General features: G+C 41.2%; 1 protein-coding gene across 2 annotated transcripts in view; it reads left to right on the top strand.

Annotated features, from left to right (window-relative positions):
- The window catches only part of CABLES2 (Cdk5 and Abl enzyme substrate 2), a 49,499-nt gene extending 39,123 nt beyond the window's left edge, over positions 1-10,376 (top strand). For both annotated transcript variants that reach the window (XM_088154558.1, XM_088154559.1), the window contains 3 exons: positions 3,610-3,716; positions 5,251-5,455; positions 7,575-10,376. In XM_088154558.1, coding sequence (XP_088010684.1) covers positions 3,610-3,716; positions 5,251-5,455; positions 7,575-7,715 — 453 coding nt within the window. In that variant the 3' untranslated portion in view covers positions 7,716-10,376. The remainder of the gene's footprint in view (positions 1-3,609; positions 3,717-5,250; positions 5,456-7,574) is intronic.
- The last annotated feature ends 4,802 nt before the right edge of the window (positions 10,377-15,178 follow it).

Genomic DNA, 15,178 nt, shown 5'->3' with positions numbered 1-15,178 from the left:
AAGGGCCACCCAGCCAGCATTTACATAGCCCAGTGTTTCTCAACCTCGGCAACTTTAAGACGGGTGGACTTCAACTCCCAGAATTCCCCAGCCAGCTATGCTGGCTGGGGGAATTCTGGGAATTGAAGTCTACCCGTCTTAAAGTTGCCGAGGTTGAGAAACACTGCTCTAGGGCAATGCAAATATTATCACAAGCCTGCATTAAGTCCTTTTTCCCTTTGAAGCACAGAGAAGTGCAAATCATTTCAGTTGCCAGGGTCAAGTACCAGGTGATGAGTAGTAATGCTTTTCTAACGATCTCTAGCAGTGTCTGGCTTTTGTTAGAGAGCAGACGCAAATCCGAATGAGCTGCGGTTCCACTGCTGCCTTTCAGTTAGCCAAGCAAACTGGCCCTTCCTACTCTTGCGCACCTCCAACTGACTTCGTCCATTACCCATCTTGTATCTAGGCCCTGTGCATTTGCTGCTCGGGCTGTACTACCCAACCCCAACCGTCACAAACTCACAGTTCTGCATTGTGTTTGGAGCGTCGGGTATTGCAGGATTAAACGATGATTAAAGGGCTTTGAAAAAGCGATTGCCCTTGTTACCCTATTGACCTAGTTAGGGAAGGGCTTGACTCTGATCCCGGTACAAGGACGAACCCTAACCCTAACCCTTAAACTGGGGACTCCCTGTACAACAAAATAATCCAAACCATAACAAAAATAATCAAAAACTACTAAACACCATTAAAAAATATAATCTCTGGGAGAGCACACTCAATTTCCCTAGCAGTACAGCCACTTTGAAGGCTCCATACCCATGTTTCCAGATCCCCAAGCCAGATGGCAAAGCCATGTTTTCAAGGCCTCCCAGAAGGCCACAAGGTTGGGCCCAGTCTGACCTCAGGGGGAATGATGCTCCAAAGAGCGGGTGCCACAGCAGAAAAGGCTCTCCTCCTGGGTCCCACCAGATGACATTCCGTCATGCATGGGACCTGCAACATGCCCTTCCTACCATACCTGATGGGGCAGGTAGGTGTGACTGGGTGCAGGCAGGCATTCAGCATGACCAGCTGGATCTGGAAGATTGTCAATGCCTCTTCAGATGAGGGGGAATTGCCAGCAACCTTGAAAGCAGCTGTGGCACACCTCCTTCTGAAGAGGCCAGCTCTGGATCCACTGGTTTTAGACAGCTGTTGCCTGGTGTTCAGCCTTCCCTTCCTGAGGAAGGTTGTGGAGACAGTCGTGGTGGAACAGCTACATCACACTCTAGATCAGTGTTTCTCAACCTTGACAACTTTAAGATGGGTGGACTTAGGTTGAGAAACACTGCCCTAGATGAAGTGTATTATCTGGACATGTTTCAGTCAGGGTTCAGACCTGGGTATGGTATTGAGATGTCATTGATTACAGTTGCTATAATTTATTATCTTTGTTGGGACCTGGATGAGGGTACCGTGCCTCTCCTGGTCCTCTTAGACCTCTAGCAGCATTTGGTACCATTGTCCCTGGTGTCCAGGACCACCTGCTTGGTTGGGGATTGGAGGCACTGTTCTGCAGTGATTCTCCTCCTTCCTCAGCAGGCAATTTTAGTCAGTGGTGGAAGAGAAGAGATCGTTTTCAGTGCCCCCTATCTAATGGGATGCCACAGGGGTAGGTCCTGTCTCCTCTACTTTTCAACATCTATATGAAGTCACTGGGAAAGGTCATCCAACAGTTTGGGGTGCAGTATCATTGGTATGTTAATGATACCCAATTATACATTGCCACCCAAGTTGTAGGGGAGATGCTATTGACTTATTATCCTGGTGCCTGGGAGCTGTAAGGGTCTGGATGGGAGAGAACAGGTTGAATTTGAACCCAAGTAAGATGGAGGTACATTGTAGTTCTCTATTGACACGAGTGTTACCTTTGGATAGGCAAGCACTACCTCTGGAAAAGCAGGGCAAACTCTGGCTGGTGCATCAATTGTAATCTTACCTAGTGCAAGGAGATCTGGCTACAGTAACTCAGTCCCTCCTTACTACCCAACTGGGCTATTGCAATGTACTTTACATGGGGCCGCCTTTAAGATTACTCGGCAAGTACAGTTAGTCCAGATTTCAGCAGACCATATGCTAACTAGCACCCAACGCTGGGAGCATGTTGTGCCTGTGCTGTAGGCCTTGCACTAGTAACCATCTGCCAGTTGGCTTCTGAATACAGTTTAAAGTGCTGGTGTCTACCTATGAAGCCTTTTATTGCTTGGCACCTGGGTTCCTGCAGAACCACTTATTCTAACCTCAGTCAGCCCAACCTGTTAGGTCATCCAGAGAGAAACTGTCCTTAGTATCCCACTTTTAGGAAACGAAGGGAGATGAAGCCAGGAGATGCTGCTTTTCAGTGGTAGAGCTAGTCCTCTGGGACAGTCTTCCAGTAGAGATCAGACTGGCCCGCTCTTTCAGGAGGATATTAAGACAAAACTTAATGTTCCAGAAGGCGTTCTTACTAGTTAGGAAGTGCTAGCAATCGTAACTTTAGCTTTACCTCGTAGTTACTTCTTAACGAGCCTGAGTGGCTCACAGCAGTCAAAGAAATTACAATAAAAGCAATAAAACATAAAAGATACAGATAAAAGATGGCAAGTGTATATATAAAACTTTGTGTATTTGGACTTTATGGCTTATTTTATTTTATTTTAAATTGTTTCCTGTATTTTAAGAATGGCCATAGACGTTTTAATGTTTCTATATCAGGTAAACTGCTGAAAGTTGCTTGTATTGCAGCCGGATGGATGGATGGATGACAGACAGACAGACAGACTTCTCACTATGTTCTGTCATTGAGATACATAACTATGCAAAATGTTTAGTTTTTTCTTAACTATGGCTATTCTAGTGGCAAACCGTTAGTAATTAACTGAAATCTGAATATATCCAAGTAAGAGACTTGGATCAGAGTGCCTATTTTATAACGTTGTAATCAACGTTGTATTTCATCAACGTTGTAAAAAAATGATATGCCTGTTTTTGTGATCTATAATTGTGAAGTCAGGTATAATGTTTGACGGTTTTAGTCCTACATTGTGTTTAGCAAATTATCTTGAACAAGGAGATTTTTAGGGGAAAACGTGCATGAGTTTCAGCCAAGGATTTGGTGGTTCTTCTGTTAAACTGGCAGTCAAAACAGCTTCAGTTTCAGACTTATTGGGTTAAGGGATGTAATCCAAAATAGTTCTGCTGGCGTTAGATTGAATGCAAGAAACGCTTTCTGTACATGTCTGGTTTCTGAGTGGTCGTGTTCAAGCAATGCCAACCGAATGTCTGCCAAACCAGGGTTCCTCAACCTCAGCCACTTTAAGATGGGTGGATTTCAACTCCCAGAATTCCCCAGCCAGCCATGGGAATTGAAGTCCACCCATCTTAAAGTGGCTGAGGTTGAGGAACCCTGCACCAAACCACCCAGCATGGGAAGGAAAAGGGCTTACGGACCAATAGATGATTAAATTAACATGATCAAACTGAACTTCTGAGGAAGACGCTAACTTGCCCTTTGATATAGAATACTCTTATCAAGATATTTTTGGTATCTCACTCACATTCTCTTTCTCCGTACAGATTTGTAAATGAATCCTGTTTTTATTTCAGACCACCGTGATCGAATACGTAAAGCCCTCAGATCTTAAAAAGGATATGAATGAAACATTTAAAGAAAAATTTCCTCATATCAAGCTCACCCTAAGCAAAATCAGAAGGTAAAAAACTGCTGGGGAGATGTGAAAATCACTTTGTTTCTCAGTCACGCCTTTGGCACAAGCTTCTTTCTATCTAAAGTTGTAACAAGGTGGTTTTATCTGTAAATATTTACAGCCCAATCTTACGTAAGTATTAATAAATGAGGAAGTACATGTAATATTGCAAACTTGACTTTTATGAATTCTGAGATTTAAATTTACAAGTTTTTTACTCAGTGCTCCATCCCATAATATGTTCTATGACTACCAACATAGTTAAGACTATAGCAACGTAAGATGTTGGGAGGTGAGGAATTATGGCTTCCTTCTTTTTTTCCATGCTAATTACCTTAAGTTAGGAATGGGGGTTTTGTACAGACTTTCATTCTGAAATGGATCTATAGCTGCTATGTGATGTGATATAGCTTAAGTACAGATTTAATTCCCACAATGAAATATGAACCATAACAATTTGGTTTACTTTCAGTTTTAAATGAAGATGATACTGGGAAAAGTTTTGCTCTTAGCTGGTTTCATACCCATTTTTCTGCATCTTCTGTTTTACATCCAGATCAGCTATTAGCAGTTCTCTCTAGTATGTTTTGAATGCTTTTGTTCTTAACTATGCTTCAGTCCTTTCAACTTTTTTACTAGAGATGTGAAACGTATTTAAATTTGAAACCTTTCAAACTTAAACCAGACTATTCCAACCTGACAGAGAGTGTCTGGCACTGTTTCAACTTTACTAAAGTGTCTTGAGCTTGAAACAAAAGTGGGCCCACTTCAAGCTTGGAACCGTTATAGTAAAGATGAAACACTCGCTTTGAGGTTAGAACAGCCATTTTCAAACAACCATTCTAAACTCAAAACAACATTTTGAGCCTGAAACATGTTCAGTTCTTAATATTTTGCATACCTCTGTTTTTTACCACTTGATCCATCTCTCTCTAGGGTGTCGGTCTAGTTTAGTTCATCTTGAGGTCCTTCCCCTGCATATCTAACAGACTGGAAGCACTTTGAAGAAATTCTATGTAAACCTGGATCAGACTTGATGTCATGAAATAGAAGCATGCTAAAAAACATCTGCTTCATTTTAGTTCTTTCATTCCCTTCTGATAATAATAAAAATATTTTATTCCACAGGCTTATAATGTTCCACATTTCCTTGTCATACAGCATTGGTAGTTGATGGTATTTCTGATTCTGCAACAAGACACATTGCACAATTCAGTTCTAATCTACAGGAAAGAAGTCAGAGAATTGCTCCTTTCCCCAATTTTCTTCTGGTTGAACAGCCCTCTGTGGGGATTGCCCCTTAGCCATGTTCATCTTAATACCATGACTGATCCTATATTCTCTCTCCTCACATATATGGGGTGCTGCGCTGCTTCCTGAAGCCGCAAAGATCAGAGAACACACCTTTCTCTGCCTCTTTATCAAAAGGACCATCCTAAAACATACATATTTCAGCTAGTTCTGACGTTTCTCTCATCCATCTAGCAATCTTAGAGAAAATCGAAGCTTGATTCTTGTTTCGCTTCCTTCTCCCTTGCAGTTTAAAGAGAGAAATGCGGACCCTGAGTATGGAGTGCAACCTGGAGCCGATTACTGTGTCCATGGCTTACGTCTACTTTGAGAAGCTTGTCCTTCAAGGCAAGCTCAACAAACAGAACCGAAAACTGTGTGCTGGTGCTTGCGTGCTGCTCGCCGCCAAGATTAGCAGTGATCTCAGGAAACACGAAGTCAAACACCTTATTGATGTAAGTACCACCGGAATATCTTCCAGGATATCCAGATCTCTGACGACGCTGAAATTCTCAAATGATTTTTTTTTTCCTACACTTGCTGCATAAATCTTTGCTGACTTGCAAATAATACTGAATGGAAATATATACATTTTGACGAAGACTGGAGGCCCAACGTTAGTTTTAAGTAATTTTGGTAAGAATACCCTGCACCTGGTTGTGATTGTAAAGGCATGAGAGGTTTAGAGAGATCCAGGGCTGAGTTGTTGGCAGCACTTTAAAGCTGCCATTTGGAGGTCAGGATTGTGATGAAAAGAATGCTGTCTCTGCAACACAAGCCCCAACTTGTTTACTTAACGGTCCATCAACCAAATGATCGTGTTAGTTGGGAATTGGAAATGATACCAAATTCAATTGTACTAGGTCTGGGTCTTCTTGGTTATCGCCAGAATAATTTGAATTTTCTTTAAGCAGATCCATTTGTTCATATGCATCTGTTTTTAACTTTCCTCTCCTATTCTCTTAGCTATCTTGCTGCTAATAGCATCAAGCAATTTCTTTTTCTCCTCTTTCTCTGGGATATGTTGCTCTGGAGTTATTTTTTTAGGCACCCTAGTTCTATTCATGCTTTCTGGTAATAAGCCCTGCTCCTTTCGAAGAGACTTACTCTCAAATAAATGAGCAGGGACTGAAGCCAGCTCTTTGCTGTCCTTCAATTCATTACCACACTCCATATGCTTTAAATGAATCATCGCTGACTGGCCAATTCATAGGCAGTTTGGTTCTTTGCCAGAAGATAGCACCAAGGTCTGTTATTCTCCTGAAGCAACATAATTAATCCTAGCTTTCCTTTGCACCAAACATATCAGCAAAGCAATGGATCACGATTGTGAAAGTGTAAGTTTTGCAGAAGAGCAAAACACAGTTCCACTGTGGAATATCCTGCTATCATAGTATGTAACAATTTGGTGTATCTCTCACTGGGCTGCTAAATCTGTGTCTGGTCTTCAGGCTGTAGCATTTCAGAATATAGGTCAGAAATGGCACCTGCAGGCCACGTGGAGATGGGGCCATTGAAATTTGGTAGCAAAATGGTAATCCCCACCCCTGGATAAGAAGGAGACAGACTGCCCCAATTTCCAACTTCACACACGCACACACTGTCAGCACTCAGAAACGGCTAGAAATCAGGCCAGGTTTCTGCTTTGCCACTAAATGTTCATGGTATGTCAGGTTGGTTCTGCTGGATTAGTGGATTTTTAAGGGTGGGAGAGGGAACAGTTTGTCTCCAGGTGTCTTCCTTCTCCCTTTCCTATCCTTAAAACATTTACAAGGGGTCAGTCCCACCCCTTCTAGTGATGTCCATCATTCCCGTGATAGCACTTCTGGCCGCAGCTAGTCAGTTGCAGTCTCCTGTCCTTGAGAAGTTATTCAGCCTGTTGTAAGCGGTGTGCATTTACGCACTTCAGTGTTTCTCCATACAGGAAATAAATACCTGCTCCGAGAGAATGAGTGTATCAGAAACACTACATTCATACACCACTTTGGCATTTTAATAGTTGTTTGGTGGAAGCAATTTATTGTATCCTTAATGGATGAGGCACTCAGACCTGAGAACTCAGTTCAGTACGAGATACTACAGCTTTGCCAGCTCAGTGAGAAGTATATTTTTGTCGGTATAGATTCGTTCAGCAGCTTTTGAACTGGGAAACAACCATGAATAATAATTTTTTTGTGTAGAGTTAAGCAGGGCTAGCACCTTTTATGAAGGTCAGCAGGTGGCAGCACCTAGCCAACTTTGGATGACCTCAGAAAAGCTGAACAGGATCAGATCTGGCTAGTGCTGTACTTGGACGGGAGGCCACAAGCAAATCCCAGGGCTGTAGCTAGACTGGGAAGTTAAAAAAACATCTCAGAAAATAGATTTGCCAAGAAAATAACATGGGTTTCCTTGTGTCATAACCAGGAGCACAACTCACGGGAAGTCCGTTTTATTTACCTCAAAGTTAGCACGGAGAATATGTCATCGCTAAAATACCTTTGGTGTTGTATGCCAGACAATTAAAATATGCAAACCGTTGTAAACAATGATATAAAACACAGTGCCATATTTATTTATTTTCTGCCTTTACAGAAGTTGGAAGAAAGATTCCGATTCAACAGACGAGATCTCATTGGATTTGAATTTACTGTTCTTGTGGCTTTGGAGTTAGCTCTTTACCTTCCTGATAACCAAGTGTTACCTCACTTCCGTCGCCTCACACAACAGTCCTAGTCAAAGCTGCACTGTAACACAAGCACCAATCCTTGGGTGGATTTGGGGACTGGCAACTGGCTTTTCCTGGGCCACAGGATTGAACAGTGTTAAGAATATTCCTGACATGGAGTCGATGGTGGGATTTTCGTAGAACTACCAAAGTGGAAAGGATAATACAGAGTCCATGTGTGAGAAGTGGCAGAAGTGGGAGATTTTTGTTTGAGAAACTAAAGCACAAATGATTTCCATCCAGTTGCCACTAAAGTTGCTGATTATCCTTCATTTAACTTTTTTCTTTGTTTGTTTTTGGAAAACAATTTGTTCTTTCTGCCAAGCATTGCTACTTTGTCATTTCCTTATTCTCTTTTTTTTTCCCCTCTTCCTTGAACTTAAAAGAGCATCACTTCCATTCCTTAATTAGCGAATTAGCGCTGGTGAAAATTCTCCTACATTTCGAGCCGTGAAAACTTGGGGAGGGGGAGAAGAAGGACGTGCCTAAGGCTGGGCTGGTACCAGTCTCTCTTTTTCTCTTTCTCTTTTCTAAAGTTAAGTTACTTAGTGGCAAATGCTGAACTTAAGCAGCAATTTATCCTTTTGCCTTTATTTATCTTGTGCTGTAAGGAAAAAATTCCATTGTATCTGCACTCTCATTTCTGGGAAGGTTGTCTGTGTAGATTATTCAGTTTTGTTTTGTTTTGTTTTGAACTGAGACATATGACTGAAATGTTGCACTTGTTGAACAAGGAGCTATAGCAAAACAGTCTTCATTTTAACTTGTCCCCCAGAGGTTGAGTGAAGCCATTGATTTATGGCAGTAATTTTGACTTGCAGCTTCCAGAACTAACGTCTTTTTGTTATCGCATTCTGTAGCCTGAAAGTAATAACTGTTTTATTTATAACAATATGTTCATATATTGTCTTTCCTGTGTGCTCCTGACATGTAAATGTCTCAGGCGGTACAGCTGTTGTTATCTAAATTAAGCCAATGAAACTCAGCATGTCTGACTTCTGTAAAACTTTTTTTTAAAGGTTCTTCCAAGCTTTTTGTCACTGTGATGTTCCTCACAAACCTGATTTTCAATGCACATTCAAACCGCCAACCTTATAAAGGCCAATGTCTAGCAGTGTGGCGGGTAGACACAGGTTTTTATACACTTGGCCAATACTTTGATTTAAGCATTCAGATGCTAAAATATGAACTGTATGAACTCTTGAGACTATGAGAGGAGTCAATGGCTGTCAGGTTTTTTTTCCTAAGCAATATTGTGATATAAATCAAAGTGTATGTGTGTGTGATATTTGCCAGTGAACAAAATTACTACTTGGGTATTGTGATTAATGTCCACACTCTTACTTTTTTAGTGTAACTTTGGCCAGTTTTAGTGAGATAGAGAGAGAAATATCTTGCAAAATCAGATGCAGAAGTGTGGAATGTACCACTGCAGGTGTGAAATCACATTTTGAGCACAGGCACACTGCTACCATCATGACAATGTACAGTAAACAAAGCACACCGGGGAGAAATTTAGAGAACAAATTCTCTCTGATAAGCTATTTTATTACAGCAATTGCTGTTTAACAAAGGCATTTAAACATATAGCCACACTCATGGTTGAATCTTAAGTGGTACAGTCAACTTTTCTGGGCTGTGGAAACTGAGCCTCTTACTAAAACAGAGCTTTTATGCCTTCTAGTACCTAGATTGCCATAAATTTTAACTTGGAAATACATATACTTTGGGCTGAAAAGTTGCAAAGGGGGTTAGAAACATCTGAAATGAAGGGAGAGAAAAATAGTAGAACCCAAGAAGGCATTATTTAGCATGAAGAGTCTTGATTTATTCCTGACTTTCTTGCACTTACGCATGAATGAAAACTAGTTGGAAAAATATTTTTATCCAAAGCCAGCTTGTTGTTGAAATTTGAGCCAACCCAGTTGAGAATGCCTTTCTAATCATGGCTTGAAAATTAATGCACCTCATCTTATTTATAATACCAGTCAGGTCCTAATTGTAGCATTTTTTGATATAATATATAATAGCTTAACTATTGCTGAAAATATAAGATGTGGTATGTTGCATTTCTTTATGGATTTTCACAGTGTAGGATGCCATTCAGTTTTTTCCAGGAAACTTCAGAAATAATGGTGTGGGGTGTTAAAGCACCTGAACTGAAAGTGACAGATTTTTTTCCACTATTCTTCCAATCTTGTTAAACAATACTAACCTAAACACAACTGACTTGAATTGCTACACTGTGCTCTGAAATAGTTGCCAAGTTAGTTTTCCAACTAAGGCAGGTATTACCTTTTCCAAGCAGATATAATGGTCAAAAGGCCGCTTGAAAAGGCTGTCATAATTAAACTCTGAAATTTAATTTTGTCTTTGGGAAAATGTACTGTTTCGTTAAAACATTTACTAGTATGCAGGCACTGGGACAGGTAAGTTCTACTGCAGCTGGTTGAACTTGCTGTGTTCCGGAGGCCCTTAGTATAGCTTCTAGGAGTTGGGAGTCCAGCATATTGGAGGGTACGAAGTCGGGAAAGGTTGCTTTCCTTGTAACACTTAAAACATGTTCACTCAAAACATCTTAGGTGTTAAATGCGTAAAGGCAATGGTACAAGTTATCTTCTTCAGATGATGAAGTGGATTTATAATGATTCATGGTACAATTTTTTTTTTAAGAAAAATCTATTTTAGAACAAAGAACCCAGCTGTAAACCAGGGATTCTGATTTTTTCCTCTTCCCCTCTCCCTATTATCTCTATATGTACTTGCAAATTTGGAGTGGTCTCTATATTGACAAAAGGCTTGTTCTGGTCTTTTATGGAATATATTTTGGATTGGAGATACTGAACATCTTGCCTAGTAGTCAAGACAAGGTTGCTTCAGGATTCAAAAGAATGAGGAATTGAGTATCACTATCATTTTTAACTTTGTATTTTGACTTTGTATGTTGAGTTACATAGAAAAGTTCAACTATTGAATACTGTAGTGAATATGGACAGTGTGACATGTTTGTAATTTCATACCTTAATTTTTGGTTTTGGTTGTCATTCACCTAAGGCTCACTGTATTCCTTGTTCATGCAATATCTGCCACTGCGTGGTAACTATTATTATTACAACCAAACCTAGATCCAGTAAGATACTAATCTTTTGACAGTTGAAGTTTAAATTATAGATTCTTATGTAAATAATGGTGCTTGTAAATCTTCAGCCCAAGAAAACACTCCGAATTGGAGTTTGTATATTTTTATGTTAGTATATTTGTGTTGTTCTAAATTTAAGTTTCTGCTTTGTATATCGTCTGATTTTGTTCTTCCAAATGAAATGAATGAATTTGTTAATAATTGAATGTTTGTGTAACTGAATGTTTTGATACCTATTTTATAACTTAGCACATCTGAATATATTTCAGGTTTGTGTCATAAATAATCCTTTAAAACATCGTGATGTGTCTTTTTCTTCTTTTCCTCCTAATCCCCCTCCACAAAAGACTGCCTGTTGTTTTATGAACAACTGAGTAAATTTTAGAACAAACACTTACTAGACCTGTGCAGATTCTAAAGCTAGAAATTTATATAGCTTAGTCAGAATATTAAATAGATTGTATTTAATATACACTGAATAGATTGAATATTAAATAGATTGTATATTACTCATATTTTACCAATAAATACAGTTATGCATCAAACATGAGGGAAAAAGTAAGACACAGGTAAGATATTACTAGAGATTCACATGATTTTGTCTCTATCTTTAAAGTATGTTTATGTATGTAAGGAGGGGGTTATAGTTTTACTTGAGATCTTTTATAGCTTTAGAATTTTCATCCTTATATTCTATAACCTTATACCAGAATATTGTGTTCTGTACCATTAAGCTGATAATGAATTCTTTGCTAGGATCTTCTGGAGTAAATAATGGGGTCTTACAACTGGGCTATTATTCTTAATTTTTATCTGTTTTATATCAAGTTTAGTGTTGACTATTAAGACAGAGGTCACCCAAGGTTGCTGTTATTAGTATTGATTATGTGAGAGAAATCTTAAACTTGTCTACGTACATTTCACAGTAGTTCTTTGAAGCACCATATTAATATGCTGGAAGAAAACATACTTTATATGTAAGAATAATGAATTAGTTGTATATTCCTCTCCCTGTAATCTGAACTGTCAGCAAGTTGATCCTTCTCATTAGTTGCCTGAATGGTAAAAAAAAAATCCATGAATAGCTGCTTACAACTGTTCTATATACAGGTCACCTCTTTCAATGACTGTCCAGGTTTTAGCATCCGTTGATCCGTGATATATTGAGATAATGCAAATCAGTCTTGGACACTTATCAAAATAAGGTGGTAGAATTGATGAGCTTCAGCGTAATCTTGAATGGATTGATTAAGGCCTTTCTTGGCATTATATTTATATCTAAATCTTATATTTAGCTCTTGTATGATGACCTTTCTGTCAGTGGGTGCTTTCGCAGCAAAACTGGAACTTGCTTGCATGTAGAAGATAGGGCTTCACATATCATTTCAGTGCATCTTATCAGAAATGTCCATAGATTATGACCCAAAGCTAAAGAGTAACCGGAACTGTACTTACATTGTTTTGGAATCTGCATATGTTCAGGATCTGTTTCCAGAATTGAGAGCTTTGCCATGAAGAATAAAACAAAAAGTGGGAAACCTGTGGCCCTACAGATGCTACTGATCTATAGTTCTCACAAGCCACAGCCGGAATGGTGCATGTCATGGGATATTGGATGCTGTCATTTGACAAAATAGGAGAGCCACAAGCTAGCCACTGTTGGACTTAAGGTTGTTATCGTGCAACTAGAATACAGGTAGTCCCGGGTTAAAAACACCCAGTTTACAGACAACCCATAGTTAAGAATGGAACCTATTGTAGCAAACTTCAAGTTAAATACATAATGATTTGAGTTAAATACACAACGATTCTTTAAAAATCAGACAATGTGATTTTCTGGATTTTTCCCCCCATTTTGTCTCTCATAGTTGAGGTATACCTTACAAAAACGCTAAGACAGAGTGGGGAGATGTGTGTGTAGAAGGAAAGGTGATAAGCAAACAGCATACAGACAGGGAAGTGGAGGCAACATGGTTACCTAAGGGACCGCCTCTCCCCCATGACTTCAACCCGTCCCACCTGTTCACACAGAGAGGGCATGCTTCGGACCCCCTCAGTAAAAGAACTCCGTCTAGCAGGGTCCAGAAGGCAGGCCTTCTCTGCGGTGGCCCCTCTTTGGAACATTCTGCCCCCAGAGGTGCGATTGGCCCCCACTCCTGGCCTTCTGAAGGACCTTGAAGACCTGGTTCTGCCACTTGGCCTGGGGTGGGGAGGGAGTACCTCAAGCAGGGGGATGGCTAGCCCCATAGTGGCCAGCTCTCTGCAGCCTGATTTTCCATCTTCTTGGATCTTCCTTTTTTTTTTAGTATTGTTTTAAATTTTGGATGTTTTATGTGTTTTAGATATATTTATAGTTTTAACATCTTTGTAAGCCGCCCAAAGTCCCCTATTGTGGGGGAGATGGGCGGTGGAGAAATCCAATAAATAAAAATAAAATAAATAAAAATAAATGAAGATTGGCAGCTCTTACAAGCAGGCAAGAAGACTATCATTCAACTGCCAGGACCACAAGTTATAGTGAGCAGCATATACTGGTGGGAATCCTGCCTGGAGCTGTGCTGGGAGCTCAGTAGCAACTAGAACCACCACACTGAAGCAGCACCTCGCCCCAACTATAGTAAGAACGTTTGGAAGGAGGCAAAGGTGGTATGCCACTTTACAGACTTTTGCTTGAACTAAGTATTAAAAGACTGAATATTAAAGACATATTTACACAGCAACATCACCTTGCAAGTCCTAGAAGGGTAGATAGCAATAGTCTGCTGTTGGGGGAGGTGTGCGCTGTAATAAAGCATTGTGTACAGATTTGCTACACTGTGGTGTGTCCAGTCCTTGGAAAGCAACCCCCACAGAGTTACAGGATAACTGCAGAAAAATCAAATGCTATGTTTATCTTCCCTGGAAAACGTACAGCAATATTCACATCTTCATCCTGAGGTTAAGCTGAAGCTGGATTACAATGAACACAATTACCAGTTTCCACCAAAAATAATGTGGAACATTCTGCACTTTTTCTCCCAGAGAGGCCATCAGATGTTACTTGCCAAGAGATATGCTGGATTTCTTCAGAAAGGACCATATTCTATCTAAAAGATGCATTTACTATCCATGACATCAAGGCCTTTAACTTTCACAGTACAAGGGCTTGAAATGTTTTTCAGCAGCTTTGTCCTGCGTAGTTTGCAGTGATTTTCGAGTTGCCTGAGGAGATGGTACATGGTGAATTCCTGCAGTTTTGACTAGCTGTGCCTACCTAACCTAATTTGGCTTGTCTAGTCCCGAGAGGAATGCATGCCAAGGGGGCAAGCAGCAACATCTGCAGCAAACCACAATGATGCCAAAATGACACATGGTAGCCTTTGTGTGATGCCATCAGGCATATTTTGTCATTTGCCCGCCCTTGCAGGTGCCCAGAGGGGGTTGGGAATGAGTTCAAACGGCTGTCATTTGCATGTAGGTCAAAAGCAGAGTGGAGCAGAGATGGAAAATGGTTTCTGGGTGTTGCTTGCTATGCCTCACTCCCCATCACCAGGTCCTGAGTTGGCAGGCTGAGTTCCCTTTCCATTTTGGGGGCCTGCAGTCCATGCCAGGCCCATCTGACACAAGGTAGCTCCACCACCACTCAACGTTCGCAGACAGGTAGCCTGGCAGTTCCTGCCCAGGGTCCCTGGCACACTGGTGCCTTTCAAAGGAGCAAAGCCAATTGTCCTGCCAGGAAACTGGATTTGGCACCAAGGTGGGGCTGCCCAAAGAGAGATCCTGTTGCAACACTGTTCAATGCCCAACAGCACTTTCCCTGCTCAGCTGGTAGAGGCCACGAGGCGCAGGATAGCTTTCCGTTTTCCAGGCTGCCCTCCAACTGCAGGGATGCAACTCCCATCATGCCTAGTTATGGGTTGGGGGTTATGGAAGCTAAAGTCCAAGTCCAGCCCCAACCTATGGCCAATCTTGATCAGTGTTTCTCAACCTTGGCAACTTTAAGGTGGGTGGACTTCAACTCCCAGAATTCCCCTGCCAGAGTTGAAGTCCACCCATCCTAAAGTTGCCAAGGTTGAGAAACACTGATCTAGATGCTCTCCGTCGTAGGGCGGTGTATTTTCTTTATACGGTCATATATGCCACAGTGCAGGCTCCTTTGCGCGCTTCCTTCTCCCGCTCGGGGCTCCGGGACGCCCCTCAGCTCGGCTATCGCTCCCAGAAGCGCGCGCCCGCCATTCCCGCCCGGCAACAGAGAAAGACATGGGCGTGGCTAACGGTCCCCACCAGCGCCCTCCCTTCCGCTTTCTGGGGCACCGCCCCCCCGCTTCCGCTCTCGCGCTCCGGTGGCGTCAT

This window comes from Python bivittatus, unplaced genomic scaffold, assembly GCF_059951505.1.
Source record: "Python bivittatus isolate LINGU-HERP-01145 unplaced genomic scaffold, Pbiv_v1 ctg000700_np1212, whole genome shotgun sequence".
NCBI classification, from domain to species: Eukaryota; Metazoa; Chordata; class Lepidosauria; order Squamata; family Pythonidae; genus Python; species Python bivittatus.
Note: the sequence above shows the minus strand (reverse complement) of the source record. Positions and strands in the feature narration are given on the sequence as shown.